We start from the raw sequence: 17,842 nt of genomic DNA on the forward strand, positions 1-17,842 counted from the left end.
ATAGTTCAGAGTTAAATTTGTAAGTTGGGATTTTCTTCTCTCTCTACACCCAGTTACAACCTAGCCATTTAACCCAGGTCCATGTAACATTTCATTCACCTCCCTCCTTCCCTCCCTATCGTCATCCTTCCTTCTCACCAGAGAACTGCAGAGCGAAGCCCTGCTTGCTAGTGAAGAAGTCTGTGGTGAACTGCAGGCTGACAGTGTTGAAGGTGCTGTGTGCGTCCTGGGGCAGCACTGAGCCACTCAGCTCCCTCAGCAGGACCCCTCCATCCTGGGGCCCATCCCAGATCCGAAGCACGTCGTGGACCTCCTCCGTATGGTAAACCAGGAAATGTAGACTGTTAAAGACAAAGACAAGATACTTTAGAGGCCATTACAGTTCTACAGAAGACATTCCCCCTGATACATTATATTTAGGCTTTAACACCCACCCATCCCCCTTACAATTTAGCTAAAGAAAAAGCTCTTTATTTTCTTTTTTTTACAGAAAAATGTAATAAAATGTTACTAGGATCTGACTATTGCCACCTCCTATTTGCATTTAATTTTGTTCAAACACACCTTAGATCCTATTAATGGAAGATATTGCAGCAGAAGTCCATATCTAGCAACTTTTCCATTAACAGCTTTAGAAAAATCTAGGCTCCAATTGTTCTGTCATTTGTAAAACTCTTTCCAAAATATTACTATCCAGGGTCAGTTTTTTTGTTTTTATTATATGGAGACTAAAATTAAATATGATAAAAAAAATCAGAAAGGCAAATATATATATATATATATATATATATATATATATATATATATATATATATATACTTTTAGCAATATATCTCCCTATTTCTAAAATATTAAAAAGGATGAGACAGAAAACTGAGGAGGAGGAAACAAATAGAATTAAACTACTACTTATAAGAATCAATGCACACAAGGTATTAATGTGATTAAAGGAGACAATAAGAATAGAGGAAAGATAAAAACATGGTTAAGGGCAAGTATAAAGTAGGAAAACAAATAACATTTTAAAGTGAATCACAGTCGCCAGATCCAGAGAATTCAATGGATGTTCCACAATGTCAGTCAAGCCGATACGTCTGCCACGGCATTTAATAGTTTCAGTCTAGACATCAGAAAGATGATGCTGTCAAAATATCTACCCCTCACTTTGGGGCAGACAGCTGTCAGACAGCTGGTGGTCCACTGGATGTGAAATGCACCGTGATTGTGTACGTGTGTGTTTGTGCGTGTAAGTGTGCCACCCTCGATGCAGTGGATTTATAATGATATATTGCTTGTCTTGAGTGTAAGCATGTTTAAGTATGTGTGTTGGACAAGCTCAGCAGGACTAAAAGCTTAGAACATGGTATGTCAGAACAAATGAGAGACTGGTGGTAATGTTGACATGGGCCACTCAATATAAAGGGCTTATTTAGAGACATCCAGTATTCTCAGCAGCTTTATCCTGCGGCAAAGTCTCAACTACTTACAAGAAATGATAAAAATGTTTGTCGTAATTAATTAATTTGTGCCTTGGATTTAGTTATTCTCTGAAACACATTTCTGTCTTGAATGCCTTCAAAATAAGAGAATATAGTGGAATGTACTCAAAGGCAAACAATGGTACTGAACTGAACTCGACTCACCTGATTCGCACACAGAGCTTTTATCAAAACACCGTTTTTTGTTTTTGTTTTCCAAATTTATGACAGCAAAAGAAAACGTTGTCTCTTATGTTGCTTTGAATGCTTTACTTGGATGATGTGTAACATCTTGCACGCATGTCACAGCGATATTGAGATACTTCAATGCATTGGGTCAATATCAGCTCAGTGGGGAACACCACTCACATGCTAAAACGTTAAAACGGTGACAGATTATAACACAAAATGATACAACAAAGGCATCACAACCTTATGGAAATGTATGATATGTTTGTTCTGTGACTTCAAAATTCATTTAAATGATTCAAAGAGTTCATAAAAAAACTACTATAAAAAGGATTTAATTATGAAAATCCAATCTAAACCATTTTGCCCCAAAGCAAATAGCTGACTCTCCCTTATGTTTCAATAATGTCAGTTTTAATATAAAGCAAACAACAGTTATTGTAATATAATGCTCATGCAGCACTTGAGTTTTTTTAAGAGTCTGTAGAGCTCTGTTTATTTTACTTTGCCCATAAGCTTAAGCTGAGCTTATTATAAATCTGTCCAGTAATCATTTTCTCAAAATATCTTTTTTTGTGTTCAATGTTAATCTCTGTCCCAGCCATGCAGAGGAAATCATGGTACTTTTGTGCTTTTAGTATCCTCATCCCTTTACACACATACACTCACACACAAAGACCCTTGAGCTTCAGGTGATGCAGAGGAGAAACAGCAACCTACTGATATGTCGGGTTTAGCAACAAGTTCCCACCGTTTCTGCATAATTGATGTCAGACTCTGATTCCCATACTGTCTGATGTGTGAGCAGCAGCCAGAGGCTACTCAACAATGTGCCGTGTGTGTGGATACTGTACATAACCTACTTGACAAGTCCTGTTGCAATGCCTGTGAAGTAAGTGCACATAAAACAAACAGATGCAGACAGGCGCACAAGTACATATTCACGTAAATGTACAGTGAGGGGTATGCTGCATTACACGCCCGTGCATAGGCAGCCACGCCTGGTAAACAGATGCATTGAGAGAGACAGGCATACATACAGTACACACATTAACTTTCTTATGTCTGTAAAGCAGCGCACAACATGTTTCCAACTGTCATCATCAAAGAACTAGCATAAATACTAATGCTCTCTTTGCACCCATTCCTCTGCTTACAGTTCTCTTGTGAATATTCACTGAAACATACTCATTCAAAGCTTAATGCAAATAATAACATTGCTAATTAACAAACTGCAACACATTACTAATACATATGTATATGAGCTGATAAAGGAGATAGAAGAGAGAGCAAGCTAAACCGGTTTACCTCATGGACATCCAATTGTGATTTGCTACCAAACTTTAATTACAACACTGTGTTTTCTCTGGTGGCACAGAGACTCTAACCCCAAAGTTTGTCTATTAAGAGTTAGAGAATACACACATTTCTTCTGTTTATGGTGGTAGCAGTTTAAAGATGGGAGAGATGGGTGTCAACAACTTAGTGGTTTGAATCTAAAAATGTGGGTGTGAAAGTGATCCTTCTTTAGCAACTGTTGCTGAGGAGGAACCTGAAAAGATGGTGTTAACGAGTAACATGAGCAAATCAACCAAAACATGGAATATATCTATAGTTAGCCAGACCCCCAGTATGTATTTGTGTGTAAATGTGATGGTGGATATTGCTAGAAAGAAACAATGATTTTGAGCAATCTCAGTTCACTAGATAAAATAGACAAATAAAGTAATAAAATATTAAATATTGCAATAATAAAGTTAAGCTTGGGTAAAAGAAATGGTAAAAAAGATGTTTGATATTTCTGCAGTGCTAATTCTCCAAATGTGTGCGCAATCTCTCAAATAACTCTAATACCAGTCCAGATGTACTATTATTATAATATAGCATTATATTATAAACATAATTCAATTCTGGTGGCAGTCCCCCACTACCATCCAGGCTAGCCCCGCCACTTCCCGCAACCAAAGGCCTCCATCACTGTCATATAATCACCACAGGCAGTCAGATGCTTGTTACGCAAAGGCTGTTATGAAAACCTTAGGTACTAAGATCCTTTAAGCTATGCTCCAGCTCCCCATACCCTAGACAGGAGGTGCTGAGGTGTTTCACAGGATTGTCAGCATAAGTAAAAAAAAAAAAAAAAAAAATTGTTTTGCTTATATATGTACAGGGGTGTACCCAATTATTAATATGCATACGTACAATGTGTGTATGTGTGCACATGTATGTGTTACGAGACAGCATTGAGGATGTGAGAGAGATGTTTCTGGGGATTTGCATGAGCAATGTCGGAATCAAGCACTGGTCACGTGTTGAATCAATGCTCATGTGCTGACGGGTCTCTTGTTCTAATGCAACCTTCAGGACTGTCAGACACCGAATGGCATCATGTTCTACTTCCAGATTTATGTGTTAAAAGGAAGATGGAAAGGTGGGGGGAAAGGAAGACGTATGTTGAGAGAAAGCAGAAGGTGAGCGAGGGAACAAAAACAAGACCAACGTTAATCAATGCTGGGTTGCTGGAAGAAGAGGATGACGGCAGGAGGATAAGAGGTTGATGGAGAGCAGAGGAAGCTCTGACGGATGGAGGGATTTCTGCTGAGCAGTCAGATGGATAAGATGGACGTGGGCTGCATGTTAGGATAATTTGTTCCATTTATACAAGATCTAAATAGCCTATCTCTCCTTGTCACTCTCTGAAAGTGAAGGCTGGGGGGGAGGGATAAGGAGATAGTGAAAAAGAGAAGATGGTGAGAAGATAAGAGGGATGCAGGAAGGTAGCAAGAAAAGATGTCGAGACTGGCGTGTAAAAATCACTCTGTCTATTTCTTAGTTGAACATGTGTAAGGCATGCAGACTAAACTTTTCTTTTATGAACCAATCCTCTTGAAGGTCTTTATTTAGTGCCTAGTAAGTGCACTCTGTGATGCAAACCCTGCCACCACAGCTACCTCTGAAACTTGTGTGTGAAAGAGAGCGCAGTCTGTGTACAGGTTCACATTTTGTAAATACGAACAATATGCTTTACAGCTACTCATCTGAAGTTGTTCATTGCAGAGGAACTAAGAAGAAAAGTGTCTGCTTCCAGTGGGAAAAGTCCATTTAAAGACAACTTCTCCACTTAACGCAAATGCTTGGGGGATGAGATGGAGTGGAGTGGGTAGGGTTCATAAGGAATAATTAAAACTACAGGTTGAGAGAAGTGGAATTACTGTATGTCCCACCAAGGAATAGGACATTTGTGTAGAGTTAACGTTTTGTGGAATCATAGAAAGCCATGTTTTGAAGTTGAACAGCTAAGGGCTCTCCTTTACACTTGTCCCTTTTCTTCACAAGAAAAAAATTGCTCGATCAAGTGTCAGAGGAATCGCTGCAAGGAGATGAGGAAGAGAGGGATGGAAAAGATTTCTCAGGTCTCTTTTGATTCTGCCTAAAATATTTTGTATTCATATGAGAGGAACAGAGAGAGAAATAGAGAGTGTCGAGACTCTCTCATATGAATACAAAATAGTCTAGCTGCAATTACGAGTCCTGCGGGGAGTCCTCAGAGTACGTGTATGTGTGCATGAAGATGATAAATAAGTATGTGGGGTGTGTGTGTGTGTGTGTGTAGTATGAGGAAGAAGAGAGAAGAAGAGCAAACATGCGCTTGCAACTGTCTGCTTTCTCACAACTAATAGCGATTGTGTTTATAAAGGCAATGTCACACTGAAAGCTAACCTCATCAGTATGTGTGAATTTGGCCTCTGTGGGACTGTCCCGGGGGATCATCCATCAAGGAGACACATCCATACCATGGGCTTTAAAAGACACCAAGCACACCAGACCGTACAACCAACACGTGGGGATGTTGTTTTGACACCTGAACTAAGCTTGTTTGCTTCATGTACTGCAAGACATGAAAAGGTGTGAAATTAGGACATGGAGAGTACAAGCACACTTGTTGTACTTGAACCATCCATTTTCCATATTCATTCCTTATCACTCAACCCTATTCTTCACTATCACCAATCTCAAATCTTTCTCTAACCTGAACTTAATTTAAAATGACAAAAACCCAACTTCATATTCTTAACATACCCCTTTAAAAAGTACAGAGAAGCCAGTATAACTTTGCTGTGTATAATCCCTATTTTGAATGGTCCAAAACTCAAATTGGCTATCAGGAAGATACAGAAGTAAACACACACACACACACACACACACACACACACACACACACACACACACACACACACACACACACACACACACACACACACACACACACACACAGGAAATACATTATATATGAAACTTTGTTTTGGGCTGTGCAAACCCAGTGAAATATATGTGCATTTTCATTTGAGACTGAGGGCACTATTTCTGTGATAGAGCATGACAAATTGGGGATGCACTGCTTTGGAAAAGTGGTATATGTGGCTCCTTAAAGGGAAAACCCACCTTTAAAAATAATTTGAATACAGTATGTTATTTTTAAGAATAATTTTATGGCTCAGATTTCATCATATTTGAACAGGTCTCTCCAAACAGTACTGGTGATCTTATCTAGAGACAAATCCCTGGAGATGCTCCATAGACAGTCAACAATGGAACAACTACTAACTACACTACACTGCGTCAGCACCATTTGTGACATATTTGGGATTTGAAGACATTTTGTAATTCAGCTCTCGAGAAACTGTTGTCAATGATCGTAGAGATCAATGTTATTGTCCAAAATATCATCATATAGTGCAGAGAATTTGGTTTTACTGTAGACTTGCACCCTATAGGTGTAAAAAAACTACTCTATTCTAACCTCTATGAGTGTCTTTTATCAATAGGAATCACTGTGGGAATAAGTAATCTTTAGGGGAGGGCCACTAAAATCTCAAATTATCATTAGATAATATTATTGATATATGTACTGATTGAACTGTACAATTGAAGTGTGAAAGCGAACGACATGCTTAAACCAATAGATGAGGGATTAAGAAGCCAATTCTCCATACTCCCAAAGCCATACTGTACTATGGACAGAGTTCAACTATGGGTCTAACTAAAATCTCTGCTGTTCACATGCTGTGTTACACCTATTGATACCTTGTGAACAACAGTCACAAAAGCATTATACAGTTTCATAACCCACACAGTACAGCATGTTTTACAGCAATGGAGCTCTCAAATTGGAGTGCATGCTCATTACTAAATGCTAAATACAAATTCCAAGACAAATTCTTATGGCCTCATTGTTCAGTGTACTATGTGGACTAAGGTAGATCCCTCCATTGATCTCTGTAGCCCTAACCACTGAATGTTCCATCAGTAAAATGGCTCATTGACTCCCTTATCATCTCTATTACTTTTATATTGTTATTATCTCTTTATGTATGTATTGCAGTATCTGCCTCCCACCTATATTCTCTTTCTATCAATAATTCTCAGCAAATCAGTCCGTAGGCTTTTTAGATGTCTGCTGCAGTCACTGAGCACAACTCTTGGTCTCTCATGAATTCAGTGTGGTTTGATTAGTGTGCTACCTTCAGTTACACTATTTGATATACAAGGAATCCCCGGGCTAATGCATTGCAAATTCTTCTCAATAATGAATTGCGTGGGTAGGATCAAAGCCATGGATATGGAGCATACCTTGCAGAGGAATGCCAGGGACCCAGAGGTAGTGAAGGCACTAATGAACCTAAACTAACAATCATGAGGGACCTAGGAATGTGTGTGCGCAGCTTGCACACACAAATAAATCCATGCAGACAACCACACAGAACTGTACAATATTATGAAAATGGCATGCCACAGTATGCAGTACAGTCTGAAAGTATAAGGACATGTTTTTTATTGTTTTGCATTTACTCCAGCACACTGGATTTGAAATGAAACTGAGGCTAAAAGTGTCATTCCCAGGGCAGATACCAAAGCTCTGCTGATGTCTGTAGACGTAAACAAACATTAAACATGATCACTATCATTTAAATTTATATTGTGAATTACTTCCTGTCCCCTAAAATTGGTGAACTTTGTTTATAGAATGTACATAAAAAACCCTGCTAGGATTCATATACGCCATAAATGCTCCAATATGATCAGCGTGTTATCTTTCAGGAAAAGTTAATCCAATTTATGAGAAGAGAGAGATTATAGCCCTCCTACTTAAACCATCTATTGTGTTCTCTTCCTCTTCCACATGCCCCTTCATATACACATGTACTTATGGGTTTACAGTATTCTTGAACAGCACTGTTCCTTCAAGTACCTAGGCTTACAAGCTTATTCCATTAGTTTACATTGCTGCTTCATGACAGTGCATAAACGCAATTAATATTCCAAATACATCCATTACACTTTGCTGGCTCCATGTTTGTGGCTTAATGTCCATCCATTTCAATTTTCAAAACATGGAAGATATCATAAGCATGTTAATAAATATCTGACTCATGTCTGCATTCCTAAGTGGCTTAATGGACAGAGAATAACACCACCAGGATTAAGGCTTCAACATTCAAGGACACCACCTTGTTAAAAATGTGTCCTGTGCACGTGTGATAATACAAACTTGTTGCTAGAACAAAACGCTGTACAATGGTTCAACCAGACTACCAGAAAGAGATAGATACCTCTGAGCAACAGTTCAATAAGAATAGAAGAAATTCCCAGTCATTGGTAAGATAAATTAAAAGCTTAGCATCTAAATATGTTCAGATTTTAATAATAACAGGTTCCTGTTTTAGTGCACAATAAAGCCATTAACAAGCTGGAATTAACAGGCGTGTTACTTTAGCCAAGCTAGTCTTAAAACTTCAAAATAGAAGGATAGTCTAGGGTTAGCGCTATCGGGAGTAGGATCATGGAATATCAGCTGAACATAGCATAGACTCTAATCTAACCACCGCAGAGGGCTTAAAGACAAACGCAGGGCTCCAGACTAACTTTTTTCACTAGGAGCACAGTGGCCCCCAACTGAAAATTTTAGGGGCGCAACCAGAAAATTCAGGGGCACACACCGTAAATCAACATGCTAACCAAATATTTACATTTCTACTAATTTCCACTGTATTACTAATAAATACTTTGATAATAGATGCAGAAATTACAATGTGCTGTTTCAAATTCAGTGTCACTTTTGAAGATGCAACATAGAAGGTTAACCGACAGCACCATCGTTGTCATGAAAAACAAAAAATATATATATAGCAGCTCTAGTCTACAATTACAATGAATTCAACTTAAAATTAAACATGCATTGTTTCGGCTACTACTGACCCAATATTGGTACCGATACCTGAAATCCGGTTCCGTTACCCAACGGTACCTCTTGTTTGGTACTTTCCCTCTAAAATTACAAAACAATTATTTCAGTTGTAAAAATTATTGTCAAACCGATTTATCCTATGTATTTAGAACATTATGTTATTTTATTAATTAAACAAAATCCTCTTCCCAAACCCATCCCTACAACCTATTAAATTGAAAAATTATTAATTTCTTACTCACTGTAACTTTTATTCTTGTATTTGTATATTTTTTTTTAGCTTGTTTTATTTTCATGACCGTATTTAATTGCTCCTTAATGTTTCATGTAAAGCACTTTGAATGGCCTTGTTGCTGAAAGGTGCTGTAGAAATAAAGTTGCCTTGCCTTACAACCTCAGCCTGTCAGTCAGTCACCAGGGCACAGAAACCACTGTTGTGCCTGCTTAGGAAGTGTAACGTCAACAGCACCGCGACCGCTTTCGGCTCTCTCCATTAATATCATATCGCAGCAAACCATTTGGTCGCAGTCTGAAGCCCTGAAACGGCTACTCAAAATAATTAGAGCCTAATTCCATTGTTGTAGTTCATTTATGATCAAGGGTCACTTATGCTTTTCTGGACTGGAAAACTATTTCATTGAATGGTATTTTGGGAGAAGATGTATTCTCATAACAGTATTCTCCTCTGTCATGCAACATGGTGAGGACATTGACTAAAGTTTTAATCATTTAATTCTTCTTCTGGGACCAAAATTATTTCAAACATTAATAATACATTTAGTGTCTGAATTATACTGTTTTTTATGTATGTAAAAATAGCCATTATTGAAAGAAAGAAGAAAAACATCTATATACGTAACAGGTGATTCCAAACTTTGGAACAACCAAATTGGATAATGACACACGGGAGAGAGAAGGTGTATTTTTTTGAAGGGTAATGGCTACAGTATGGATTGTTGGGGTGGATCTGGGTGAGGAGAGGTGAGGTAAAGAAAAGCAAGTTGTTTAATTAGGCACAATTATAACATATAATTAGGGCTGGGCGATAAAATGATCTCGATATGGGATCGCAATAAAATTCAGGGAGATAACGATGATTAACTTGGACATGTTTTACTCGATATGATAGATCTAACAGCCTATCACACAGCAGAAATAAACTCCATTCCATTTCAGAAGGTGGTGGTATTGTGCACCAAAAGTTGTTTGCCAACTGCCAAAAAACGTCAATAGAAGAAGAAGTTTTTGGCTTGCCCGTCAAAGTACACGCCCATTTCCTACGCAGAGCATTGTTTGAGCTACCGGCGGTGAAGAAAATGAGTGGAACCGAGGGGCATGGGCACGAAAGCGACGGTGAAAGTGAACTTGCATCATCATCCAAAGCTGAGGAAATTGTTGACAAAAAAAGGTAACAGTCAATATAAACGTCAATTATATGGAAGTGGTTTGGATATCTCAAAAGCGAAGAAGCACAGATTAACACTGTCTGCAAAATATGTCGTCGGTCGATGTCGACCAAGACGGGAAACATAACCAATCTTTTCTGTCAGTTGAAAAGGTACCATCCCAGCGAACACAGCGAGAGTTTGAAAATGCGGGCCCATGTTAACGTTAGTCTGCTCACATGTTTTGTCCAACGTCCTAGTGGTTCTTCTGCTGTTAACAGGGTTATCAGGGCTGAAAAACAACAATCAATCGTGTCGTCTTTTGCGACCATTGCCCCACATGAAAAGTGAATGTGATAGTAGTCACAGCTTTTAGTTTTATTTACATTATTTGCATTTACATTACTAACTTGTACTGTTTTGTTAAGGCAGATAAAGCATGTTTGTAAAATTTTTACATTTAGATGTTATTCAATATATTCTTTTATCACACAATATATTCTAAACCAAGCCATGTTTGCACAGTTCAATGTTACATTATGTTATTCTATTTTTTATGTTAATAAACTATATTCTAAAGTTTAACTAATACTACCCTCTGGTTTCTTCAGGCTTCAGTTATTATCAGGATACTCTTCAACCTGGCAGCATTATCAAATTATATATTGTGATAAATATCGATATTGATCAATATGGAAAAAATTATGGTGATCATATTTTTTGCCATATCGCCCAGCCCTACATATAATAATTAAATAATTGGCAGCTTGCATCAGTAACACTGGCAAAATGAGGGTGCTGTAATGTCTCTATTGTCTCCTGAAAGCCAAAGCAATGAGCACATACACAAACATGTGCATATATAAATGAATACGCTATTATAATGCATTTAACGTTAATAGGCACGCATGAGTGCATGCAGAGTCAGTAGAGAAAAGCAAATAGAGCCGTAGGTGATGGAAGCTAAAGCATGTAGCTAATTATTCCCAATGTTCTATTACTTGAGTCAAAAATGTAACTGACACAGTGAAGAAAATGTCATAATTTTCTAGCTGGTCTAAAAAAAATCACAGTATGGGTGATAAGCTGACTGTGTCATCCAGTAATGATTCCAGGTGCCTGTCTTCGGGATGTACCATTCACCACACAACCCCATCAAAATACTCTGGGGCAGCCCAAGATCACATTCGACAAACATCTGGGGATCCCAAAGGATGAGCTGCAGGACCATAGAAATAAAATGGATAGAAAGGCCATTGGACTGTTTACCGTGGTCATTTGATTGATACACAACAAAATGGCGATTGTTGTTAGTTGTCACAGTGACAATACGTGTCAGTGGGGCCGTAAACTGTGTCGTAGCTCGCTGGGAGGAGAACCGCCCGACGCAGTTCGGGAGATGTTCTTGGGAGTGAGGAGGAACAGTTAGACCCATCGACAGTGGGTCAGCGGACCGCTAACGTTAGACGCAGCCTGCTGTTCAGCTCATTCTCTGTAACTGATGCAGCACAACAGCATGGCGGAACCAGCCAGCTGGTGAACAACTTGTTAGTTGGCTAACGTTAGCTCGCTAACTCCACGTTAGCCCTTGCCATATTGTTTACAGAAAACAAGCCGATGTGCAGGACATGAGGTGGAAAAAGGGCATCTGGTTTGCTTGGCCCTGCTGCCACTACAACCCTGACCTTGATGAGCTGCTTGACAATGGCAGGAAATTAGGATTGGTGGACAAATTATGGAGAAAATATCTTTGTTCAATAAAATATACATAACAGGAAATAAATATGGTGCTAGAGAATAACCTCAAGTTTAAATAGTCTAGAAAGGTATCAACGAATACCTTTAGCCAAAACCATTCACCTTTGTAGGCTTTCACATTTAATCAAATTCAGAATATATAACACGCATACATTTTAAAGCCAAACACTTGACTTTCTTGAGGCTCTGAGGTGCTATATCCCCTCACCCAGTAGTAACTCAACTATTGGCCAATAGCAGCTCACTGAAGATTGATTACACAGCAGCCTGTGAAAGTGATGAATACCACTGCAAAACGGGGGGCTAAATTGGAAGTATATTGAAAGGTTGTAGATTGAAAGAAAGTCTGGAAAAGAACAATGTAATCAGAGAACTAGAAAGCACGAACAAGGAAACAAAGAGTGTTGTTCAGACCTAATAGTGCTTCCAGGGGCGGCCTCAATGGTCCACAAGCAGTGCAGGTTGTGCTCATATGGGGCTGGGTAGCCCGGAGACAGGATACGACCGGAAAGCTCACCCTTGATGGTGCCCCCACACTCAGCTAGAAAGAGGGAAAACAGAAAGACAGAGGGATTAAGGAAACGAGCGATGCTCCTTATTAGGAGTAAAAGAAAACAAAGTGCAAAATAAATACAAGCTCATCAATGTTCGGAAAGTCAAATTAATAAAAGGATACAGCAAGGTTAACATACTTAACATGCCAGAAACCGCATCATCTCACTTCCAGTAAAGTGCATCACATCAGTTTCCTCTCATCATTATTAATTATTGACATAGCAGTCATATGCTTAAATGTGATGTGCTTCATCATCTTGTTAGCAATTTGAATGATAGGAGGGAGAGCAGCCAACTTAATATACTCTATGTGTATCTCCTTGGCTCAGTGAAGGCAATCCACCATCTTAACCAATGACCTCATCCTGTTGCCTTTGAAAGTTGATGGACATGTTGACTGAACAATACAACGTTTAATATATTACACTCAAGTTCAGTGTAACTTTTAAAGAAAATTTAGTTAAATGTAGTTAAATATTTTGCCATATCAGTCACTGATATAATATAGTTAACTATATTTTTAGGGATCAATCAGAAAAGATATATCCTGTAATGGTCCAGAACAGATACACAGTTACCATAATAAAACTGTCGCTGATATTAGAATCTACTTGGGCAACATAGTAGGCAATAGATACCGAGAGAGTGGAAGACTTGTCACAAGTCACTTGTCCATCAGAGAAATGTCATTTATGATGCTTACAGGTGTGTTTGTAGTAGTGGTAGAAGACAATATGATGGTTCTAGTATTATATCATGGTTTAATAAGCCCCCCTGAGGTACACAGTCCACAGCAAACATAAGCTCAGTCTTTAAAAAAAAATTGACAACACAAACTATGAAACTACAAAGCAGCACCAGAGGCCAAAACATTTTGTCGGAAGAATGGAGGATTTTTTTCAGCCTCAAGTAAGGAATTGCCATCAGAAATGCTCTGTGACTGAAAAGCAATTTTCAACCCCCCACCTCCTACTTTTATCCAAAAAGTGAATGGAAAAAAAGGAAATGGTCTCCAACAACAGAGTGGAAGTGTTTTTGTTAACATTTTTGAAGGCATCTCATCTGACAAGAAGAGGTTGAAAGTGTTCTTGTTTCTTTTCCTTCCACTGAGAGGAACGTAGCTCCTTCAAACGAGGAAAATGGAGGTCGGCGAATCATACCGATGATGATGGTGATGATGACGGTTGTAAAATCAATCTGTTACAAATAGACCCTGTGATGAAAAACAGCAACGACTGCAGACGCACACAAACAGGGGCAGACTGGTAAAAAGGAATAAACTAAATTAACACAACACAGTACACACATAGAGAGCAACACACCATCAGAGGGATGAGCTGTGGTTTCTTCATACACATCAGGCACATTTTGTCACCTTCCTTATGCCTTTCCTCATGTTTGCAAATAAATCCTTCCTTTGTTTCCTTCATGCATTGCACATTTAAACAGCAATAATCACCAGAGCTGGCCTCTGATCATTTTTCATCTTTAAACAATTGGTGAGGTTTTAGACTCTCTTCAAGCTTTGACCCTCAGTTATGCTTCTACTGTATGTTGAAGGAAACCTGCTGTTTCATGAAGTGAAAAACGGAAGAGGGTGATCTATCACAGTAAGACAAAGGCATATCTTTCTTCTAGCCTTATGACCCAAGAAACTACTGCTCAGTGCTGCCATGGCAGTGTAACTCCCCCAGCTACTGTACCCCTTCAATCTATGTCTTCACATACACCTTTCTAGAATCAACTCAGGTTCTTCCTCTCCTTTTGTCTCACCCTCTTCTCTTTAACTGTCCCTCTCTACAAAATATATTGTATCAATGTAAGCTATGTTGTTGGATACATGGATGTACAATATCTAGAAGACACGCTACAAATCAAACAGACACATACACAAACATTTTAATTAAGCAACACAAAGTGTATTAAAAGACATTAATATGTAGAAATGTGGTTTTGCTATAAAGGTGCTGAATGTAATTTGATTGGGCATGCACTGTTATATTTTACTATCAATAAAATACAACCCTGTTAACAGCTTAGTGTCAACCTAAAGCTGCTCAGGGATTCAACCTTGCAACTTTCCTTTTCTGTGACTTTAAAGATATAAACTCTCTCTATTGTTTTCGACTCAATTTCATTCTCCTTCCTCCCCTGCTCGCTATACCCTTCTCATCTGTGTTCAGTGTGTCCCCGCTGCTAGAAAATAATCCCATCATTACAAACAGAAGCTGTCCCTCATCTGCTCCCAAATTCACTCTAGCTGTTAGGCTATCGTCTGCCGTGAAAGGGGCATTGGGAGGACAAACCTGTTCAGAGATATACAGTATGCTGAATGTTGTTTATACCCATGGAATTACCTGTCAGTTTGGGTTGAAATGGAAGCCAAGCAATATTATTCTAATCACATTGGCTGATGTCAAAGAACCCCACTCTGCCTCTTTTCCTTACTGAGCTTCTGGCTGGTTTCTGAGAGACTGTGTCAAAATGTAACCCAGGAGAAAAAAATGCTTTGGTTTTGTTACCATGCCAACATATAGGCATGTATATGTATGTCAGTTTAATAGTTTTGAAAAGTAATAACACATACCATGTTTGTGTCAGAAGGCAAAAATTGACAGGTGAACTTTGCAAAACGACTGGATGCATATACTCTGCATAAAATGTATTTTGAAAGTCTTTTTCGGGCTCAGACAGCAAGGGTTAAAAACCTGCCTGTGTGCTTGGTGTGCTGTCTTATTTTAGCAAAAAATATATAATGTGAAAAGGGGGGAATGCAATTTGCAATCATGATGCAATGTGATGAATATATGGAGCTGAATAGAGCAGAGTCATTTTAGATGAGCTAATGCACTGAATAAGGAGCTGGGAAAGCAACCAAATGGATGACCCAAAAAAGCAGAGCTAAAACAAACCACAGAGCTTTCCTAAACCTGCACTGGCATATTCACATTGTTATGAGGATGAGGAACTAGGTCAGACATTTTAGTTCAGCTAAAAAATGTGGTTAGAATTAGCAATATGCCAAACAATAAAGCAGCCACTGATAAATACTGTAATAAAATGCAATACAACACGATGCTGTTTTATGCAAAATAAAGTTTGAGCTGAACTTAACATGTCATGTAACAGATAGTGATGTAAGGAAAGGTAATAACACACTGGGATGTTAGGCAGGATAGCACAGAATAGCATAACATTACATAATAGTAGGTACCATCCCATAGGGTAGCTGACATAACCAGTGGTGGCACATTTACTCATGTACTGCAATTGAATACATTTTTGAAGCACTTGTTATTTACTTGAGTATTTCTATTGTATGGCTCTTTATACTTCTACTTCACTACCTTTCTATGACTGCCTTAGCTACTAGTTAGATTGCGCATTAAGATTGTTCATACATTTTATAAAATCCGACAAGTTTTCATTTAAACAACTAATTTTTAGCTACAACTTGGTCACATCAAACAGCTGCATTATAAAAATCCAATAATATTATATAATATAAATATAAAAATACAACACTCATCATGGTCATTCTGCATAATGGCTTATTTTATTTATCCTGTACCAGGATATGTTTACGTGGTGGTATAAATACTTTTACTTAAATAAAGAATCTGAGTACTTCCTGCATCTCACACAGCATGGTGTAACACAGTTAGGTGAAAAGCTGAACTTAATATAATGCAATGTAATGCAAGAACACATCAGCAGAACCCAAACGTATAATGGCAAATAAACTAATACTTTTGCCAACAGCAATAAACACACTTGATCTCTAACCCCTTCACGGAGCATCTGACACTCACCAACACAGAGAGGGAGGGGGCTGTCCCATGCCCTTCTTTCCCCCCGCAGGCAGGTAAGTACCTCAGGACCTTTCAGGGTGTAGCCTGGATCACAGCTATAAGACACAGTGCTGCCTGCAAAATGACCCTTGTCCTCCTGTTTGTAGCCAAACTGGGGTAGACCTGGATCCTCACATTTCACCAGCTCAAAACCTTAGAGAGAGAGAGAGAGAGAGAGAGAGAGAGAGAGAGGGGGAAAGACGAGGAAGGACAGAACAAGGAGTAGGAGGGTATTGAAGAAGAAAGTATAAATGTGATTTTATGTGGCAGAAAACAGCAGGCAACAACAAGGGTTGGAAAATTAAATTTAGCAAACAAACTATACTAAAATGTAAATATTAAATGTAAAGAAAGGTTGTTTGTGTGTTACTCACTAATGAAGTGCAGCTCAAAGCCTTTACTGGTGTTATCCGCATTGCTGATGAACTCCAGCCACATGGAGCTGGAGGTGGAGTTCAGGGTTGTTTCTAGCAGCTCGCTGCCTGTAAACACCCCCAGCAGACGAGCCTTATTACTGCTGCCATCAAAGACCTGGAAGGGAGAGCGGGAGAGTGGGAGGACACATCTGAATTAAGGTGATCAGGTCTGCACACACATATATGCTAATAAGGCTGTGTACACACGTGGGGAGGGTACAATTCCCCCCCACCCCCTCACTTTGAGTATGTCGCCCTCCTCCAGTCTGAAGTCTCGTGCTCGTAGCTGGATGCCTTTGCCAGGCTGCGTCTGGATGGAGTAGATGCATTCGTGTTTGTTGCCGTAGTAACCGGGGTAGTTGGGTGAGAGCAGCACCCCTTGCATGCCAGTCACGGATGAGCCGCATTCAGCTAGAGAAAACGAGAGGGAGCAGAGAGATGGACAGAGAGACAGAAGGAGAGAGGAGGGGAGAAGGTGGTGGTGTTGGAGAGGGCAGAGGACATGTCAATCGCTATATGCTTGAAACTCACAGTGAATTTATTCATGCTGTCATGCAGAGAGAGAGGTGATGGGGAGAGGGATATGGTCAGTGACTAAACCTGAATGTTGAGTGGCACATCATCATAATCACAATGCAATCTGAATATGATTAACAGTAATTTCAGCTCTATGTGAAAATTGCTTTTTCCGATTCACATCAGGAAAAGCGTGGAGAAAAAGAGCGGGGAAAAGTTTTCTATAGAAAAATAGCTGCCAGAATTGAAATGACCACAAACGTATCCAGCATTTGATCTTGTGAAGTGAGGGAAGATGAGCTGACAGGACTGTCAGCGAGGTTTATGGAGATGCATCAAGTTTCTACTTTTCATACTTCTGAATATGAAGTATGAAAAATAACAAAATGTCTTATCAGTGTCAACCTACACATATTCGGATTCGTCTAGAGGCAAAAAAGAGCACTAA

The 17,842-nt window shown here is 39.0% G+C and overlaps 1 protein-coding gene across 1 annotated transcript in view; it reads right to left on the minus strand.

The window, feature by feature from the left end:
* The window catches only part of csmd2 (CUB and Sushi multiple domains 2), a 250,682-nt gene that overhangs the window by 72,978 nt on the left and 159,862 nt on the right, over window positions 1-17,842 (minus strand). Inside the window, exons 23-27 of the mRNA XM_078267604.1 lie at window positions 17,120-17,289; window positions 16,837-16,993; window positions 16,424-16,615; window positions 12,471-12,597; window positions 139-341 (exon numbers count right to left, since the gene is read on the minus strand). Of these exons, the coding sequence (XP_078123730.1) occupies window positions 139-341; window positions 12,471-12,597; window positions 16,424-16,615; window positions 16,837-16,993; window positions 17,120-17,289 (849 nt within the window). The remainder of the gene's footprint in view (window positions 1-138; window positions 342-12,470; window positions 12,598-16,423; window positions 16,616-16,836; window positions 16,994-17,119; window positions 17,290-17,842) is intronic.

The sequence above is a fragment of the Sander vitreus genome, chromosome 14 (genome assembly GCF_031162955.1).
Source record: "Sander vitreus isolate 19-12246 chromosome 14, sanVit1, whole genome shotgun sequence".
Lineage (NCBI taxonomy): Eukaryota > Metazoa > Chordata > Actinopteri > Perciformes > Percidae > Sander > Sander vitreus.